The sequence below is a fragment of the Camellia sinensis genome, chromosome 1, assembly GCF_055761805.1.
Source record: "Camellia sinensis isolate YWXY chromosome 1, ASM5576180v1, whole genome shotgun sequence".
Classification (NCBI taxonomy): Eukaryota; Viridiplantae; Streptophyta; class Magnoliopsida; order Ericales; family Theaceae; genus Camellia; species Camellia sinensis.
The window spans coordinates 249,608,948-249,631,002 of record NC_138961.1 but is presented as its reverse complement, the minus strand read 5'-3'; the positions used below and the strand labels follow the sequence as shown (position 1 = coordinate 249,631,002).

The 22,055-nt window shown below is 33.1% G+C and overlaps 1 protein-coding gene across 1 annotated transcript; it reads right to left on the bottom strand.

Moving 5' to 3' along the window:
* Positions 1 to 1,132: 1,132 nt before the first annotated feature.
* On the bottom strand, positions 1,133 to 2,099 carry LOC114320042 (uncharacterized). The gene has a single exon (XM_028267134.2). It carries the CDS (start codon positions 1,955 to 1,957, stop codon positions 1,316 to 1,318), a length of 642 nt encoding a protein of 213 aa, XP_028122935.2. The 5' UTR covers positions 1,958 to 2,099; the 3' UTR covers positions 1,133 to 1,315.
* Positions 2,100 to 22,055: the final 19,956 nt, after the last annotated feature.

Below are 22,055 nucleotides of genomic sequence, written 5' to 3'. Positions count from 1 at the left end.
AGAAATTAGTAATTGAAAATAAATACCATAATAATAAAAATAAAATTAGGATTAAATTTATTTCAAATTTTAAATTTAAAGTTGAAAGAATGGTTTTGTTTTAACAATTTAAATGGTTTATTTTGTATATTTATAAAAAAAATAAAATAAAATGGTATATAAGTGATTGTCAATAAGATTTTAAAAAATGATTCTAACTTTTAGATTTAAATAACAATACTCAAAAGTAAAATAATTGAATCAATCTGGTAATTATAATTTTTTTATTTTTGTAAGTTTATTTATTTTTAAAAATATAAATTGTTTTAATGGTTTTACTTTAGGTAAATTACAAATATATTCCTGAGGTTTGTTTAAAATACAGATTGTCCTAAATGGTTTGAAAAATTATAAATACTTCCTTATTAGAATTTTTTATTTAACAGAATTAATTAAAAAAATGAAATTCATAATTGTTCTCTTATACAATAATAAAATTACTTAAATTATTAATTGAAACATTATTAAAAATTGTTAATTGACTTGATGATTTATTAATAAAATTGGCGATTTATTACAAAATTAAGCGTACGTTTGGTTTGACTTTATAAAGTGATTTTGAAAAAAAAAATTCTAAAAAACTTGTTTGGTTTGTAATTTTTCCAAAACAATTCTTTTCTTCTCAATTACTTTTTTTCTCACACATATCTATTTAATTATAACAAAATATCAAATCATTCCAAACTCTCAAACTCCAAAACTACTTTCAAAATACACAATCAAACAAACTAAAAAAATTTCTAAATTCTCTACCCAAAATAATTTTTAAAAACTACTCTCTCAAAACCAAACCAAACCAAACATACCCTAGACATCTTAAAGGATATAATGTAATTTCTAAAATCACAGGAACGATTCGTATTTTAATGAAATTTTAAGAGTGTATTTGAAATTTACCTTTTTACTTTTAGAGTGATTTAAGTTAGAATTTTTTTTTAGTAGTTTGGAAGTTTTATTATGGTATGTATAGGTGATATTTGCAATCAGCGCAAAAGAAATTGATTAGGTTACTTTTGTTATCAATTGACCAAAATAAATTAGATGATCACAAAGCCAAATTATACGATAATTCCATCCACTGCAGGGAAAAAAATAGTAAAATAAGGATTTTTATATTATTCTTCAAAGGGCAAAGTGTGGATGTCACAATCGTCATCCAGAATCATTCCATTTTATCCATACAAACGTAATTACAATTTAAGAAGAAGGAGGAATCATTGACAATGGATACGCTTAATCAAGTTTTGATTATGAAAAGTGCTAACCAATGAAAGAACTACATTTCACCAACAACCAAACACCAACCTTCATCTTCATCAGCCCGATCCCACACAAGTCCCACATCACAAAAGCTCGTAGTATCCCCACTTTCCTCATCACCCTCATTTTCACCGTCCTGATCATCATCATCATCCTCATCCTCAATTTCAACGGCTCCTGAAGAGATTTTGATTTCAAATTCCGCCACAAAATCACGATGAGCCAACTCACATGACTCCTCATAGACCTCATCCTCACAATCATCATCCTCATTCCAATAATCATCATTATCCAAATGATCCAAGACCCGACTAGCCGAAAACCCGGGAAAATTCAAACCGGGCTTAGCATCGACTACCCGCCAACTAACCAACCGATGATTGGAGACCACATCGCCGGATCGGAGCTTGTGGGTGCCCTTGGCCTTGTCCTTGGACTTGGAACCCGGGTGTAGATGGCACTCAATGCACCTGGGTCTGGTACACTTGCCCGTGAACTTGGAGTGGTTCGTGGGTTTGGTTGAAACCTTGGTGAACAACCCGGCTGTTGGGGGCGAGTCAAACTGGTTGATTAATCTGGAATCGGGTCTGGGGTTAAATGGTGATGGCATGACTCGGTAGCTCCGAACCATACCGTGTTGCCGACCCTCTCTCTTCATGTTTTCTCTTTCTTTTGTAGGCTGAAAATGAAAATGAAAATGAAAATGAAAGTGAGAGTTTGGGCGTCTCCGTTATATAGAAAGAGAGTTGGGTAATGTTGAAGATGATTTGGAAAACTTGGGAAGCAAGAATGTGTTTTATTGGTTCAGTTTTAATTAGTATCATTATTATTTTAAATGACTGTTTTCTTGGTCAAATGCTACGTGGTAACCAAGCCTAGTACCTTATGTGACAGCCCATCTATCTAATCCCATTATAATGCCAAGAAAAACAAACCCACCCACTCTGATTGGTTATCATTTTTTAAAAATATTTTTTAAAAAATTTTATTTTTTTATTTTTCATATTTTTTGTATTTATTGAATTTTTTTAATATTTTGAGTAATTTTTTTAATTTTTAGACATACCTAACATAAATATGTCTAAAAAGTAAAAAAAAAATTTGAAAAAAACCTTTTAAAAATTCACTAAATACCAAAAATACAGAAAAAAATACAAAACTTCAGTACATTTTTTATATTTTTATGTATTTATTAATTTTTTAAAATATTTTTTCACAAATTTTTTACTTTTTAAATACATCTAAGTAAGATGCATCTAAAAAAGTAAAAAAAAATGTTTAAAATTTTAAAAATATTCACTAAAAACAAAAATAAATACGAATATCAAAAAATTCAATTTCCAAAAAACTTAATTCAAAAACTCAAACCAAACACACTGAACAATTTTTTGCATCTCAGGTCACTGTAATGTAAGTGGTGTTTTGTGAGATGGTAAAAAATTAGTTTTTTGATTTTTTTTTTTAACTTTTTATGTAAAAAAATAAAAATAAAAAAGTGATGTGATGTGATGTGATATGATCTAAAAAAATCAAAAAATTAAAAAATTAATCTTTCCAAATTTCCCTTAAGGTTAATAGCGAGTGGAGTCGAATCGAGTTGAGTAAGTTCAATTTATAAGTGTAATAAGTTTTAAAATATATTTAAATTTAACTTATTTATATATTGAGGTCTCGTTTGGGAACTCTCTTTTTTAGCTAAAAAGTCAAAAAGTTACTAAGACCTCGTTTGAGAACAGGCTAATTTAGTAACTTTTTGGTTATTTGGCTAAAAAAGTAGGTAAAAAAAATTTATATGTTTAGGATGACTTTTTGGCTAATTACGAAAAAATGTGCAAAAAGTAGAGAGAAAAGAGAATTTTTGATTTTTTGGTATGGGTTGTTGACTTTTTGGCTAAAAAGGTAAGTCCCCAAACGGAATTAGCCAAAAAGCCAATAATTTATACCAAAAAGTCAAATATTCTCTTTTCTCTCTACTTTTTGCATATCTTTTCGTAAAAAGTCAAAAAGTCATCCCAAACATACCAATTTTTTTTAGCTCATATTTTAGTCAAATAGCGAAAAAATTACTAAATTAGTCTGTTCCCAAACGAGACCTGAATCAATCTCCGACAATCTTTTAACAAGTTAAACATGAGTTAATCTATAGTAGCTTGATTTTTTTAGCCTCCGTTTGGGAAGTCGGTTGGCTTTTTGATTTTTTTGGCTATTTTAGCTTGGGCTAAAAAGCTTAGTTTGGGAATGACTTTTTTGACTTTTTTTTGTGAGAAAAGAGTGTAATGATTATGGGTTGGATGTGATGTTTTGTTTGTTGTGGCTAAAATAGCCTATTTTGTCTTTTGTAACTATTTTAGCCACAAACCAACTTGCCAAACAACACCTAAGTATATTTTATTGAACTAAGATTGTTTAAGTTTAGTTAAAAACTCAACGAGTTTAAATTTAGTTTATTTACATAACAAGTTAATCTCAAACAAACTTTTAACGGATAGAACATGAGTCAAATTCGAGTAATTTAGCACTTTTTTTTATCTTTAGTCCCACAACAACAACAACAACAACAACAAAAAAAAAAAAAAAAAAAAAAAAAAAAGCAGATTTAAACAATGCATAGTGGTTCAGAATTTTAAGAATTTCAAAATGAAAGATAAAAATAAAGATATAGATCATATTTTATTTTTATTTATTTAGATATAATAAAATCAAATTGAGAAACAGTGATAAACATACCAATCAACCGTTCTTTCTTCTCTTATTCACCCAACCAATTTATTATTCTACCCTTAAATTTTATAATTATAGTAATTTGGAGAAAAATGAATGTCAGTAGGAAGAATAGAAAAGGTGCGTAGAAATAGTATGAAGAATGAGACTTTTTTTGTGTGGAAATAATGAAGGGCAAAGAAAACAAGTGGACAGAGTTAAAGTATGATACAAAATAGTAGGGGAATTTCATTTCAATGCAACTTTAAAGAAATAGTTACATATTAATGGTAAATTTTATAACAATAAAAAATAATTTTATAAAACTTTTTCATGTTTGCGAAATTATTTTTTAAACTTTTCACTGAACTATTATTTCCTTTTTAAAATCTTAAGATTTCTTAAGACTACGTTTGATTAGAGGATTTGGAAAGAGATTTGAAAGAGGAAAGGAAAAAGATAGGTGAAATGTGAATAAAATGTACATATATTTCATCTAATTTCACACACATTTTTTCTTTTTCTTTTCCTTTTCCTTTTCCTTTTCCTTTTCCTTTTTTGGCAACATTACTTTTTCGTCTAAAAGTTAAAAAGTCATTAAAAAAATCAAAAAGCTAACAACATATACCAAAAAGTCAAAGATTTCTTTTTCTCTCTACTTTTTACACATATTTTCATAAAAAATCAAAAGTCATCCCAAACATACTATATTTTTTTTTACATCATATTTTAACCAAAAAATTAAAAAATTACTAAAAAAACATATTTTCAAACGAGGCCTAAGAGTTAGACATGGAGATTTAACCTACATCCCTTGCTTTAGGTGTCGTTTGGGAAGGAGAAGCTGGGCTATTTTAGCCACGTCCGACAAATTAGGGTATTTCAGCCACGTCGCGACAAAATTCCATTCACGGGTCCGTTGAAACACAAGCAATATGTGAGTTTACCAAAATGCCCCGAGAAGCCTCTTCAATCTGAAGTTGTTCGACCTCCTCCAAAACACAAAAGCCCTTTTCAAAGCTGAAGAGAAGAAGAAGCCACACCAGGGGACGATCTGAAGAAGAGAATAACGGCGGCAGCAGCGAAGAAGAAGCTACCCTCTCAAACACAAACAGATCTGTAGGTAATGCCTTATGGCCTATGTGATTTCTATTTTTCTTCTTCCGATCTGCATAGTATGGGTTCATAACGAACACGATCCATGACTGATCTGTTGCTTTACGGTCGTGATTTGGTTGATTACGCTTACGTTACACACATTTGGGGCACCGATCTGTCTCTGTGATTTTTCTAGGTTTGCGATCTGTTGTTATGTTAAAAATTTGTTCGGTGATCATGGATTCTGTTCGGTTATCATGGAATCTGTTCTTATGTTTGGTTTTCTGCTCAATATGTATATATTTCATATATATATATATATACAAAATAGATCTGTTCTTATGAAAAAATCTATTCAACATGTATATATACATATATATATATATATATAATATGTCTGTTCTTATGATAAAATATGTTCTTATTTATGAAAATCAGATATGTTGATGATAAATAGAAGGCACCGTTGTTCCAAATGAAGGAATCTGTTCTTATTTACAAATTAGAAAATATATACAAATTATATTACAAATATATTACAAAATTGGCTGTATTAACAAATGTATTACAAATATATTACAAAGATATTAATAATAACTTAAAATATATACTACAAATTTAGATTAAAGGGTGTCAAAATTTTATTAAAGATATATGACAAAATATAAGTATTAAAAAATATAGTAAAAATATATGCAAAAATATTTTCAAAATATCATATAAAATATATTCAAATTATATTACAAAATAGATTTATTAGTTTGAATATATTTTTTACTCATACCAATTGCTCAATTCCCATTTCTTAACAATATATTAATTACATAAAAAATATATTGCAAACTTCATTTGGGAAGGAAGGTAGATATATTATCTATATATATTAACATTAAATCTTTTCGAAAATATATAAAAATTTTATTACAAATATATTAGAAAATATGGTTCACAAAATTATATTTTAAAAATATATTACAACGATATTAAAAATTGGATTAAAATATATATTACAAATTTTGATTTAAAAAGTCAGGACTGAAAAAAATTTGTTAAACCTACATGACAAAATTGCATTAATACAAAACAGTTCAAAAATATATTAAACAAATATTTTAAATTTATCAGAAAATTTCCTCAAACATATTTTCAAAAATATAAAAAAGAATTAGTTTTCAAATACTTATTCCAGTAAAAAAATATATTCAAAATATATTACAAAATACATTTACTAATTTTAATATATTAATGAAAAATACTCAATGCTCAATTCTCATTTGTGAATACCATATTTCAGTTAAAAATATATTGCAAACTTTTGAATGGGAAGGAAGGTAGATATATTATCTATATATATTAACAACAATTTTTTTGGAAAATATATAAAATTATATTACAAATATATTACAAAATATGGTTTACATAATTATATTTTAAAAATATATTACAAAGATATCAAAAATGGAATTAAAATGTATATTACAAATTTTGATTTAAAAAGCAAGGACTGTAAAAATTTTGTTAAACCTATATGACAAAATTTAATTAATACAAAATATATTAAAAATATATTAAACAAATAGTTTAAAATGTTGTTAAAGAAAATTTCCTCAAAAATATTTTCAAAAATATTAAAAAAATTAAGTTTTCAAATACTTATTCCAGTAAAAAAATATATTCAAAATATATTACAAAATACATTTATTAATTTTAATATATTAATGAAAAATACTCAAAATTAATATATTAATGAAAAATACTCAATGCTCAATTCTCATTTATGAATACCATATTTCACTTAATTTATTGCAAACTTTTGAATGGGAAGGAAGGTAGATATATTATCTATATATATTAACAACAAATTTTTTAGAAAATTTTAAAAAATTATTTTACAAATATGTTACAAAATATGGTTTACATAATTATATTTTATAAATATATTACAAAGATATAAAAAATGTAGTTAAAATATATATTACAAATTTTGATTTAAGAAGGCAGGACTATCATAATATATTCAAAATGTATTCAAAATACATTTACTAATTTTAATATATTAATGAAAAATACTCAATGCTCAATTCTCATTTGTGAATACCATATGGTATGTGTTCACGTTTATTCATGTAATTTAATTGAAATTTAAAGCGTAGCATGGCGTCGTTCACCTCTATTGCAACTTCCAGTACATGGCCACGACGAATGTGTGCTTGTGGACATGGCCGCTGTATTGTCAAGATTTCCAGGCCCACCAAAAATCCAGGCGTCCCTACTTTGTCTGTCCCCGCCCTGTGGTGAGTAACCCATTCTGTACCGGTCATGGCTGTATGAATATTAACAACCCATGAAACTAATAGTTCCATAATTTTCACTCATCAGCCCTGTGTCAGTTGGATTGGTTGGTGTGAAGAACGAAGGCAAGAGAACCAAGGCTATGCGTCACCCGGAGATGAAATTGCCATGCAATTGCGGGCTGATGTCATAGACATTCAACAATCCTTGCGTGTCCTTAAGACCATTATGTATGTGCTCTGCATTGTGGTTGTCATTTTGTTATGCCGTATGTAAGCACCGTTACCATGTTCTTACTATGTACAAAGACGTTAATATGTTGTCAGTATGTTGTTAGTATGTAGTTAGTATGTTCGTAGTATGTTGTCGCATATGGGAGCCGTAATACTAACTATCATATTTTTGTCCACTACTAACTTCCATGGAACCTGTTTACGTACGTTAGTAATTTTCAATGGGTATATGCAAATTTAACTTTAGCATCATATATCTCTGTTTGTTGTTATTAATGTGTCACGGCTTATGCGTGTGTATATAACAACCAAATTTGTGATGGTAATCTTTTGTAACCGTACATTAGTAATGGCTTACACAGAAGCAGCTCCAGTGTACTGCGTCGGCGCCTTTTGCAAACCTGTTTGGGGGTCGCCGGATGTGCCGTAGCGGTGTTACAAGTGTTTAAGATGCATGTACTTGTCTTCCTTTTTAAAACTTTCACTTATGGTATTGTTGGCAATGTACTAAAACAGGATGGTGCTATGTGAATGTTTTCATTCTGTCGTTTTTGTTTTTTTCTTGCTAGCTACGGGCAGCAACAAGTTTTAGGTAAGTGCATGGGTTGACGGACCGGAAACATGGTTGTGCTTCGTTTTTGGGAAATGAATGGGATGTTTATGTTTTAATATTTTGTGTGGCTACGTTTAAGACAGGGAATTACGTTTACTTGCACGCTTTTGAATGCCTATATGTCGCAAGTTCATTTGTTAGTTTAGTTTGCTGGCTAGTTTTGTGGTTGTTACCACCATGGCCCCCCTGTAAAGCATAAGTTGAACATCTTAAGTTTTTGTGCAATTCATATGAGCATGCGTTCCAAATGACATTGGTGATGGCATTGCTTTGATTAAAAACAATGTCGGCATTTTTTAATTGCAAACTTCAATATAATTTAAGTCAATGAATCACGTGCCAACTGATTGAAAGGCTGCCACTTTTGTAGGTTTCGCATGAACGAAGACGCGATGAATCCCTGGGATGGAAGCAGCCATGATGAAATAACGGAAATCCTTAATCAAATGGCGGTCCAGGTGCAACAAGAACAGAATTGCACATTTCTACAAGCATGCCAGTGGGCGACAGAATGGTACGAGAAACACATGAATAAAACGCCGTGTTGCACTTCTATACTAACCGGGAATGCATGGATATGCGAACTATATGCGGGGCATATGGGTCGATTTGAGGAAAATGTTTGCATGCCGAAGGAAATTTTTGCCGCATTGTGTGAGACATTAGTAAATGATTTTGGGTTACAAGTCCCGCAACGTCCACATGGCTTAGCTGTTGAAGAAAGCGTTGCGATGTTTATGCATGTGTTGAAAGGGAAGCAAAATCAGGAAATCCAAGAACGGTTCCAACATTCCGGGGAGACTGTGTCGAGGCACGTGTATAACGTATTAACTTCCATGAAAGAGTTCACTGTTGTTCATTGCCGGCCCACATACAGTCAGCATCGTATACATCCATACGTGCGGTTTAGACGGAAATACCTACCATTCAAGGTACTTTTGAAAAACATGATTGACATATAAATCAAGATAATATATTTTGTTTTTGTTATTAACTGCATGTGACGCTTGGCAAAAACGAAACACTTGTTACCAATTTACGCAACAAAACAATTTATCCATGTTTGCAGGACTGCATTCGCGCAATAGACGGAACACATGTCAGTGCATGGGTTACGGGGCCAGATGCGGCAACATATTTCGATAGGAAATACTGTCACACGCAAAATATAATGGCCGCTGTCGATTTTGACATGTGTTTCATATTCATTTCTTGCGGATGGGAAGGAAGTATGCATAATAGTCGCATATTCAACGAGATACTAACAAATGATAATGTCCCATTCCCACATCCTGACGAAGGTAACACATGATCATGTTATTAGATTTATTAACAAATACTTTTTTCCTAAGAAAGTGTTATATGAAAATGACGCAGAATGTTCGTTTTGGTGTCATACATTGTTGTCATGTCTGCAAGCAAATATTATCTTGTCGATTCTGGCTATGCAAACCGGATTAGTTACTTAGCACCATTCAAAGGCCACCGTTACCACCAACAAGAATTCCGACGTATTGCACGGAATGCGATGGCAAACACGCCAAGGGAATTATTTAACAAAGTGCACTCGTCCTTACGCAGTGTGGTGGAACGCACTTTCGGTGCCTGGAAAAATCGATGGGGGTTTATTCGAGACATGCCTCGGTATGACTTTGCAAATGTGCAAGTTCAGTTAGTAGGTGCGTCAATGGCATTACATAATTATATACGACGAAACACCAGTAACCCAACAACTGTTCAGCCAATCTGTGACGAGGAAGAGGCTATGACAATAGTAAATGTCATACCAGAAGTTGAACATGACGAGGATGGTTTAATGGTTGGAGATGAGGACCCCCATATGGCATTGGTCCGCCTTCACATACGCGACAAATTATGTTACATGCATAATAACGGAATGTTAGGAAATATATAGTAGTCGAAATAATTTTCGTATGGTTGCTACATAATGACACATGTAGAGCAGACTGTATTCAAATATATTATCATGCACAATATGTATGAGTTTTCACGAGAATGTAACCCCTTCCAGTTGCTGACGTGCCTAACTTTAAAAAACAACAATCCATACGAATTTTGCTTTTGGAAAAACAAAAAAAGGTGAAACAAATAAAAACAAATGAAAAAGAAAACTAATACACAAATTGTCATGTGCGACGTAAATTACAAATAAATGAAACACATAAATATATTAAAAAAAAAGTTATTGTATACCAATTAAAAAAAACAAGACATAGTTAAAAATAAAAATCCAAGACAAAAAAAAACATAGTTATAGTACAAAAAAAAAAAAATTAAAAAGACAAAAACATAAATTCCCAAATAAAAATCAAAAAATTTAAGCACAATACCCCAAATCCAAACCCAAAATTAAAAAAAGTAACAGGAAAAAAATTAAGCAAAATACGAAAAATCCAAGCGCAAAATAAAAAAAATTCAAACAAAAAAAAATAACGCAAAATCCGCCAAACTCAAAAAAAAAATAAACAAATAAAAAATAAAAAATTTGGATTTGCAAAATTCGGGAGATCGAAACCCAACATACAAAAATTGTCAACAAAAAGCAAAAAATGCCAAAGCGAAACCTCAAAAAAAAAAAAAACAAAAAAAAGGCAAAATCAAAACCCCAACATAAAAAAATAAAAATAAAAAAGAAGAACCAAAATATGGCAAATTCAAACCCAAAATAAAAAAAAATAAAAAATAAAAAACTTAAGCAAAAGTCGGCAGATAGACACCCAATATAATAAAATAAAAAAAAAACACAAAAAAACAAAAAAAGCCAAATCCAAACCCCAAAAAAAAAATTTTTTAGCAAAATACGTGAAATCGAAAGATAACATAAAAAAATTAAAATAAAAAAATAACCAAAATATGCCAAATCCAAAAAAAAAATAAAATAAAATTTAAACAAAAAGCCAAAATTGGAAAAAAAAATACCAAAAAAAAAACCAAATTTTTTTTTTTCCAGCAAAAAGCCAAAATTGTTAAAAAAAAAAAAACGAAAATATGCCAAATCCAAACACAAATTAAAAAATAAAAAAAATGGAAAAGGGCAATTTGGTCATTTAACAAGATGACACCTCACAAAAAAGTCAAAAAGCCAAAAAGTCCTTCCCAAACCAGGCTTTTTAGTCCCAGGTCAAAATATTCAAAAAAGTCAAAAAGTCAAAAAGTCAACCCACTTCCCAAACGGAGGCTTAGTCCATCATCTATCTAATCATTCTATGGTTAGCTTACCCTTATTTTACATCTTTTTGTCTATAAATACCCCTTTCATATATGGTGTTTGAAATAATTTAAATAAGTATATTTTTTTATTTTTTATAAAAAAAAGTATAGAAAATAAAAAAAAATGGTATAATTCATAAAAAGTATGTTTTTTTAGGTCATGCCAAATAGTCTCTAAATTAAAAGAAATTGTCATTTTTTTTTATGTCATGGATTTTATAATTCTTGTTAACCTTTGTGTGTTTTTCTCGCAATTAGGGGGGAAGGTGGTAATAAAAGGTAAACAACATAATAAAAAAAAAATTATGCTGAAACAATTCTCATAAGATTGCATGTGTTTTGAAAATTTTGATAAACATATCATTATATGTATGGATGTATTAATGTTTCAAATACTCCATTCTAATTTTCATCTTTTACCATTGCGTGCCCAACAAAATCTTTGCAAATTGTAAATAATACCATACTAACAACAATATTATACCTTATACAATTTATTTTCTTTCAAAATCTCCCGAATAAATTGACGAGAAAAATGACTAATTGTAAGATAGATGATCTTCAAATGGACATTAATTCGGAGTCTTTAATATTAAAATAGAAAGAAAAACTATACAAAAAATGTTGGTCAATCTTCACTGTATTTAAAAAGATTTAATTTTGTTTTTATTTATTTAAATCAGATTTTAATTTTGTTTTTGTAACAAAATAAAATCTGTTTTTGTTTATTTATTTTTATTGTTGGACAAACTTCACTGTATTTAAAAGATTTAATTCTATTGTGTACACAACAACAATTAGAATTTAAAGAAATAAAGAAAAGGAGAGAATATGTTTGATTACAAAAATCAAACTCGAAATAAAAATAAATAAATAAAAAAACAGATTTTATTTTGTTACAAAAACAAAATTAAAATCTGAATAAATAAACAAATAAAAACAACACTGAAAGTAATTAAATAACTTACTTGATTTAATTTCTTTGAATTATTTTTCTGATCAAGTCCAGTGTTTAACACTGTGTCCTTAAGACAGATTCGTCCTCTCCACGGTGCTTTCAGAATTTGGACGTCTATCTCCCAGGATGAAATGATCTACCACAAACAATAGCAGCACTACAAATTGTTTGCCTTACGAACACACTAAGTGTTTACACTCTTTCTTTCGGAAATAAAATGCAGCAAGATGAAGAATATAAATAGCAGAAGTGAAATACGAAATTTCTGAATGTAAAACATCAAATGAGGGTGGTCCTATTTATAGATGTGAAGGTGGCTCTTGGATTTGAATTAAACAGGTATGTAGCTCTTGGTTTTGAATTGAACAGGTATCATACCTGTTGGGTTTTGAATTCAATCAGATTTGAATAAATTCAAACAGATAGTAAAACGGGAAGGGCCCTGTTTGGGTGTGCATTAATTCCAAAACAGTTTATTTCTGTTTGAAACCGGGAAGGGCCCTGTTTGGATGAACAAAAAATCCAAACTAATTTAATTTGAATTCTGGATTTTATTTTAATAAAAAATAAAATTAAATTCAAATGTTTTTGGCCCAAAAAGATTAGAAGCCCAACCCAGCCCGGACGGACGGCGGCGGCGCGCGTGTGGTGATTTTTGGGTCCAATGGGTCTAGCCCATTTTGCCCATAACCTCTCCCTCTAAAACACTTGGGTACCCCTTGGGGCACACCCCAAGTATCTCACCCTAAGCCTTATAAACCCTTTCAAAACTTCCCACCAAATCAATGTGGGACAAGCCAATTTACAACCTTAAGGAATTTCCACCAAAACTCCATTTCCATGGAGCACACTTTGGCTTCAATTTCCCATTCACTCGGTAATGGTTTTGAGCAACCAAATATACCACGTGAATCACAACGCGGCATAGAACGCGTTACCACTTTGACCCGAGTAAATCGACACTCGGGGCCCACCTAAAAAATAGACCAAACTTGAGGAAAAATAAACCATTTCCAACAAAAAATTCATAGGAAAAAACTTTACAATAATAATATTATTATTATAAATAAATTTACCTTTAATGATATTTTATTTTGAAATTGATACAAATTTAGCTAACAGTCTGAATAATTTTATCTGTAACTGCATAATTGGGAATCTCAGCAATTGTACAGATGGTGTCATTGACAAATGGGGATACAAATAAGAAAGTCCTAACCAAAGAAAGAACTACATTTCACCCACAATCAAACACCAACCTTCATCTTCATCAACCCGTTCCCACACAAGTCCCACATCACAAAAGCTCGTCGTAACCTCACTTTCCTCGTCACCCTCATTTTCACGGTCCTGATCTTCATCATTCTTAATAATTTCAACGGCTCCTGATCACAAATCACGATGAGCCGAACTCACACGAGTCCTCCGCATAGGCCTCATCCTCACAATCATCATCATCATCCTCATCCCAATAATCATTATTATCCAAATAATCCAATACTCGACTAACCGAAAACCCGGGAAAATTCAAGCCGGGTTTAGCATCCACGACCCGCCAAGTAGTTAACCGACAATTAGAGACCAAATTGGCGGAGCGAAGCTTATGGGTGGCCTTGGTCTTGTTGATGGACTTGGAAGCCGGGTGTTGATGACACCCACGGCACCTGGGCCGGCCACACTTGCCCGTGAACCTGGAGTGGTTAGTGGGCTTTGGTGCAACCTTGGTGAACATCCCGGCTGTCGGGGGCGAATCGAACCGGTTGAGTCGTAATCTGGATTCGGGCTTCGTGTTCATTGGCAAGACTGGGTAGCTCCGAACCATACCGTGTTGGCGACCCTCTCTCCTCATCTTTTGTCTTTGTTTTGAAGGCTGAATTGATAGTGAGGAGTTTGGGTGTTTCTCTCTTATATAGAAAGAGAGAGTTGGGTTATGTTGGAATGCCTATGCACTTTCTCTCGACTCCGAAAGATTCCAAACCTTTTGGAAAACTTGGGAAGCACGGTGTTGGATTGGATTGGTCAAATGGTAAGTACGTGTTAGCCAAGTTTAATAGCGTTGCAGACAACCCATCTATCTATTATTTTAACAGTTTTTGTTTTTTTGTTTTTTGCTATGGGAAAAAACCCAGAAAACATACGAGAGTTGCAAACATTGACTAGAATAAAAACAGATGCTTGAGCAGCCACAAGAGACACGACACCTATCCACACATTAGAGCTCGTTAAATTTTAGTTAGAAAATCAAAAAATGATTATAAATTATCACATTATTTTATTTTATTTTTATACTTTTTTTTATAAAATGTCAAAAAATTATTAAACTAGTATGTTTCCAAACGAAACCTAAGGCACTATTTGACATCTCTTACATAATTATATTAGCACACTTTTTGTTTTTTTAAGTTATATCACTTCTCTACTTTTTTACACATCTTTTCATAAAAAATCAAAAAATATATTTATTAAGATAATCCCAAACACTCTCTAAATCCTTCCATATTTAAGTCCTGTTTGGAATGTCCATATATATAGGATAAAATAGGCTATTTTAGTCAAATAGGACAAAATGTCATATCAAACCCATAATCATTTTATTTTTTCTCTCACAAAAGTCAAAAAATTTATCTCAAATAACCTCAAACTAAAATAGTCAAAAAGTTAACCCATATTCAAACGAATCCTAAGAGGCAAACAGGCAAGACAATGAAATGTTGGAAACTTTAAAAAATTTATTAAGTTTTCATATAAATGTAGCTCATATAAGTGTTGCATCACACCATGTCACTCGCACCGGAGACATGTAGTAAGAACTTTAATAATTTTTTTTAAATTTGTAGCATTTTCCCTATTCTAATTGGACCCAACGAAGATTGGTTCAAAACATACGTACGGCCCACGTCTTCAGTAATTATACTGTTGAACCATATTTATTTTTAAAAAATAAATGATAAATTATATTTTGAAAGTAAATTATTTATTTAATTTTTATAATATTTGATTGATTACAAATATTTGATGAATTTAATTTTTTAATATAAACAATCTATTTTAAAAGGATGAATTACAATAATGGTCTATCACCTACATCGGCTCAACATATCGGAGATCGGCATTTTCTTCCATACAAAGCTTCATAAGGAGTCATTCCAATGCTTGAATGGTAACTGTTGTTGTACACAAACTCAGCCAATGGAAAATAAGTCTGCCAATTTTCTTGGAAATCTAACACGCACATTCTGAGCATAGCTTCCAAGGTTTGATTGGTCCGTTCCGTCTGGCCATCTGTCTGTGGGTGATAGGCACTACTTAACTTCAGTTCTGTCCCCAAAGCTTGTTATAAACTTTACCAGAATCTTGATGTGAACTTTGAATCTCTGTCAGATACAATAGATACTGGTACACCATGTAGTCTCACAATTTCATTCACATACATGTTAGCTAACTTATCCGCATTGTAAATAGTTTTAACAGGCAGAAAATGGGTAGATTTAGTCAAACGATCAACTATAACCCAGATAGAATCCGTAACTCGAGAAGAGCGAGGCAATCCCACAATGAAGTCCATGGTAATGTGCTCTCATTTTCCATTTCGGTATTAGAAGCGGTTGTAACAAACCAGCGGGTCGTTGATGTTCAGCTTTAACTTGTTGGCATTGAAGACATCTCGCCACAAAATCTGCAATACACTTTTTCATCCCAAGCCACCAGAAAATCTTGTTTCAAGCCATGGTACATCTTTGTATTCCCTGGATGCATAGCAAATTTAGTATTGTGAGCTTCAAACATAACACGTTTTCTCAATTCACAACAATCTGGTACACAAAGACGATTCTGAAATTTCAGTACATTGCTCTCGAGTACAAACCCGAGCCTTGGTTTTACGTCAATTTCATCTACAATCTTTTTCAGGAACTCATTTTCAAGTTGCTTCTCTTTGAGTTCTTCAATGATCACGGGTTGGGCAGAGATAGCAGCTAAGATCCCACCTTGTTCTCGCAATACAATTTCAATCTCATTCTTTTCCAAATCACATAGCAATTCTTTCTGACCGGTGAGCAAACATGTCAAATTTCCTATTGATTTTCGGCTTAAGGCATCTGCTACAGCGTTAGCTTTCCCTAGGTGATACAAAATCTGCAAATCATAATCTTTGATTAGCTCCAACCATCTCCTCTGTCTCATGTTCAATTCTTTTTGGGTGAAGAAATATTTCAAACTTTTATGATCAGTATACACTTCACAAGTTACCCCATACAAGTAGTGACGCCAGATTTTCAAGGCAAACACCACAGCTGCCAATTCAAGATCATGGGTCGAGTAATTCTTTTCATGAGGACGGAGTTGTAGAGATGCATAGGCAATTACCTTCCCATTTTGCATTAGCACACAGCCTAAACCCTTGTAAGATGCGTCACTGTAAATCTGAAATCCATCAGTTTCGTTGGGCAATGTCAAGATTGCTGCCATTACCAGTCTCGTTTTCAATTCTTGGAAAGCTGACTCTCGTTGATTATTCCAATCAAACGGTATATTTTTCTGTGTCAATGGCATGGTAAGTTTTGAAAAATCTTTTACAAACTTTCTGTAGTAACCAGGAAGCCCCAAAAAACTTCTAACTTCGGACACATTAGTTGGTCTTGGCCAATCAACAATGGCTTCAATCTTGTGTGGGTCTATTGATATACCATCTATGTTGATTACATGGATCAAAAATGTCACACTGTCAAGCCAAAATTCATATTTGGACAATTTTGCATACAATTTCTTTTCTCTCAGAATCTGTAAGACAATTCTCAAATGATTTTCCCTACTTTTGGAGTAAATCAATATATCATCAATGAAGACAACAATAAATTCATCCAGAAACTGTTTGAACACCCTATTCATAAGATCCATAAAAGCAGCAGGTGCATTGGTTACCCCAATGGCATGACTAGGAATTCATAATGCCCATATCTAGTTCTGAATGTGGTATTCTCTACGTCTTCTACCTTGACCTTTAACTGGTGATATCCGGATCTAAGGTCAATCTTAGAAAACACTTGGGCTCCCTGAAGTTGATCGAGCAGGTCATTAATTCGGGGTAGTGAGCACTTGTTCTTGATGGTCACTTTGTTCAACTCACGGTAGTCAATACATAGTCTCAAAGATCCATCTTTCTTTTTAACAAATAAAACCAGAGCACCCCAAGGTGAGGTACTTGGACGAATAAATTTCTTGTCTAAGAGTTCTTGAAGTTGGACTTTTAACTCTTTCAATTCAGAAGTCGACATCCTATATGGAGTCTTGGAGATAAGTTGTGTTCCAGGTATTACATCGATGATGAATTCAATTTCCCTATCAACTAAATCCCCGGGTAGATCATTGGGAAACACATTTGGAAAGTCACGAACCACATGAATGGTTCCTACACTGGTTCTATCTAAAGATTCGGTCAATGCACAACACAAGTAGCCCCGACAACCTTTCCATAACAATTTCTTAGCTTTCATAAATGAAATCAAGTATGGTGGAGGAACTACCCTATTCCCAGTGAAAGTAAACTCAGGCATACTAACTGGTTTAAACATGACAGTTTTGTTTCAATAATAGCACAATATTTAGTTAGCCAATCCATACCCAGAATACAATCAAAATGATCGATGCTTAAGGGCAACAAATCAACATATAATGTCATACCACCAATCAAAATATCACATGTCGGTTAAACATAAGCTCTTATCATGGAACTCCCAGGTGGTGTAGACACATATAATAGACAGTTCATAGGTTCTAATGGCCTAGCTAATTTCCAAAAAAAAGTATGCGATACAAATGAATGCATGGAGCCATAATTAATCAGCACATAGGCATTCTCAGCACAAATAGAAATTATACCTGACACCATAGACTCAGTGTTCTGCACATCACCAAGCATAAGTGCAAATACTCGACCCTGCCTCAAGGTCTCTTTCCCGGTGTTAGCTTTCGTATTCATCTTGGATGCAAAAGCTGATCCGGCTGAACTTGCCGCTGGACGGTTGGCATTTTCGGGTCTGATAGGACAATCCTTCATCACATGGTCGGTTTTTCCACACTTGAAACAGGCACCTGAAGCTCTTTAGCAAACCCCCTTGTGTTTTCTACCACATTTTGGGTAAGTCGGTGTAGTTCCACTACTTTGGCTTGAGCCAATGTAAGATCCCGTATTTTGTTTGTTATTCCCAGTAAATGAACGACTCTTTTTGAAATTGTTCCCGGACCTTTTTCCCACCCATTCAGTTCGTGGGACAAGAGTTTGTTTCTTTGTCACCAAAATAGCTTCCGCCATTAATGCCCTATCCAATACATTTATATACGTGGGTAGGTTCAGAACTCCCACCCGATCCAATATATCTAAATCCAGCCTACCCTCAAATTTGCGGGCCTTCTTGTAGTCCGTGTCCACCATATGAGGAGCAAACCTGGCTAACTCAGTAAATTTAGCCTCGTACTCAACTACGGACATTTTGCCCTGTTTAAGTTCCTGAAATTCTGAAACCTTCTGGTCTCGGAAGCACTGGGGAAAGTACTTATCGTAGAAAATTGTATTGAATTGAGCCCATGTCATGTTCTCATTGCCATTCCGAACTAACAACCACCATATCCGAGCTTCGTCCTTCAGAGTGTAGGTAGCCAATAAGACTTTTTGAATCTCAGAATAGAGAAATACTTCAAACAGTTTCTCCATCTCCAACAATCATGTTTCAGCCTTTAACAGTTCAATTCCTCCAAGAAAGGTTGGCCGTTTGATTTTCATGAACTTCTGAGTCAAATTAATAATGTCGTTATTGTCTGGTTCAATTTGGGCTGGTGGAGGCGGAGGAGGTAAAGGTTGTTGCCTTTGTTGTTGCATTACCACCTCAGTTAAAGTTGTAAGCATTTGTTCCATTTTGTTCATGCGAGTCTCTGAAGATTCACTTACATCGTTTCCCCTTGCATTCTCCATGTTGCTATAGGGAAATAAAAGGCAATAAACGCAGGCAAATAGTCATTATCGTAATGTTCAAACATTCATTTTAATGTCATGTGTGCATGATCAATTCCAGTTTTCATTTTTAATGAACCCACTCACATACATGTTGATGAGAAGCCCCTATTTCTTACTAGAATATCCTATAGCTCATATGGACTCATGTGTGCGGTATAACTCGTGCTCTGATACCATTCTGTCATGACCCGAACCCACCCCTATGGATCTAGCATCGTAACCGGCCAGTAATCCTTGGATTACCAAAGGCCTCTTGACATAATAACATATAGTAGGAGTTGCAGAAGCAAATATACAAAATATACAAAGTCCATTGGGCTGTGAAAACATACATGAGATAGATAACTTAAAACTTTTTATAGACTTGTGAGTGGCGACAAAGGATGCAATATTTACACTTCACTCCATGTACATGTTATCAGAAATCTTGTCCAAATACAACATGGTATAACATAGTCTAGTACAATTACAGAAGCAGCCACTAAGCTTGACTTCATCTAGAACCTCCTCGAGAGGCACAAAGGTTGGCTGACAAAACCTGTAACATAGGCCATCAACTCTGGGCCTAGTCACGTGCCTGCTCACCTACATACATAATAAAAATAGTGAGTGAAAGACTAGTGAATAATAACAGAGTAAAGGTTTTACCGAATGATGTCTATACAGAAACAAAGTCTTGTACATAATCGGATGTCATAACAGAGTAAATTCATAGGCATAGTTACATTTGTATTCAAAACTTGTACATATATCATATCATAGTACGTGGCACATCCATTAGCATTAACAAATTTGATGACCCACAAGGGACTGCCGTGAAGGCTTCCAGATGACTCGTGTGCACAGAGACGTTCCTGATGACCCATAAATGGACGGCCATAAAGGCATTCCGATGACTCATGTGCACAAAGACGTTTTCGATGACCTATAAAGGAACGACCATAAAGGCATTCCGATGACCCATAAAGGGACCTGATGACCTATAAAGGAACGCATATCATGTGATGCTAAGGATGCTATGAATGCATTTTAGAATCTTGGACAATCATTTATTCATTTCAAACATAGCGTAACATTTCAGAAAACTAATCATTTCATATCATTAGAAAATAATTAAAGTTAAACATAACTTTACAGAGTTATTACTCACAGATAATTGGTAGCTCCAAATTGACGGCAAAGTAGGCAATTCACCTATCCTGAGGCGCGTGACCTACATAACATGGCAGATTCATACATTGAATACACACTCTCGGATTGTACATAACTTATTTCATTTGTTCTTAGTGTATTCCTAGCCTTTAATCTTATATGGGGTCTTAAACATGGCCTAGGAGTGTCTAGGATGGAATGAGGATGCTAAAATGCACTTGAAAACATTTTTCAAATTTTACTGAAAACAGTGTCCACGCTCGAGCGGACAAGCAGAAATTGAGGGTTAGCTCGAGCGTGACTCCCCTCGCTCAAGCGGACTGTAAAATCAGAAAAAGTACTAGTTGCTTGCTTTTCACGCTCGATGAATGCTTGATCCCTGCTCGAGCGCCAGGCCCAAACCCTCGCTCAAGCGTGACTTTTGTCGCTCGATCGTACTGCAAAACATGTGAACTTCTGGATACATGCATTTCACGCTCGAGCGGGTATCATGTCGCTCGAGCGAAAGTGCACGCATTCAGTGTGCTTCGCTCGAGCGTGAACTCCTACGCTCGAGCGTGGATTCAAATTCTAGAATTTCTAGATTTGATCTCCAAGCTTCAAACTCAACTTCAAATGTCCAAACCATATCTTTTGGGCCCAAAACTTAAGAAATCATTTACAAGCTTGCAAACCATCAAGAAGTCAAAATCATTTCGCAAAATCAAAGCCCAAAAACATATGAATTCTTCAAAACCAAACTTGAACAATATGTATACATAACATGCATAGGTTGGTATGAACTCAAACCTTGCAAAACATGAACAAATGAAGTGTTAAAGTGAAAAACCACAATGAGCTCCCATAATTGGACCGAAATAGGTCCTTGCATGTGAGAATTTGTTGAAAACAACACTTAAAATCCATGAATTATGCATGCATGTATAAAAAGTTCATCTTCTCTACATCACTAGCTCAACTCTTGCAAAGCTCAACTTAATCCTTTTGAATTCAAGTCTTAGATATCATAATTATGTTGTCTAAGTGTTGATTCCTTACCTCAACTTCTCAATTAAGCTCTAGGTGATGAATTCACTAAGATTCCCAAGCCAAACCTTTGAATTCCAAGCTAATTTCTTCAAACTCTAACAATTCCCTTGATGATCTTAATTCTCTCTCTCTCTCTCTCTCTCTCTCTCTCTCTCTCTCACGCGCACACACACACACACACACACACGTTGGTGCTTAAAGGTGGGAAGTAAGTGTCAAAAACATGTATAAAAGAGTAGAAATGGTCTTGCATAAGCCCACTTAGTAGCATTTAAGTAATTGGCTTAAGCTAAGTTAAGTATCATCATTTATTTTAATTTAATTGTTCCAAATCAAATTTTAATTAAACTTACCATAAAATTCTATAAATCCTAATTAACATATAAATTAAGTCAATTTCTGAATCGGTTGTCGATAAGGCCTTCAATTCGCAAATCGAAA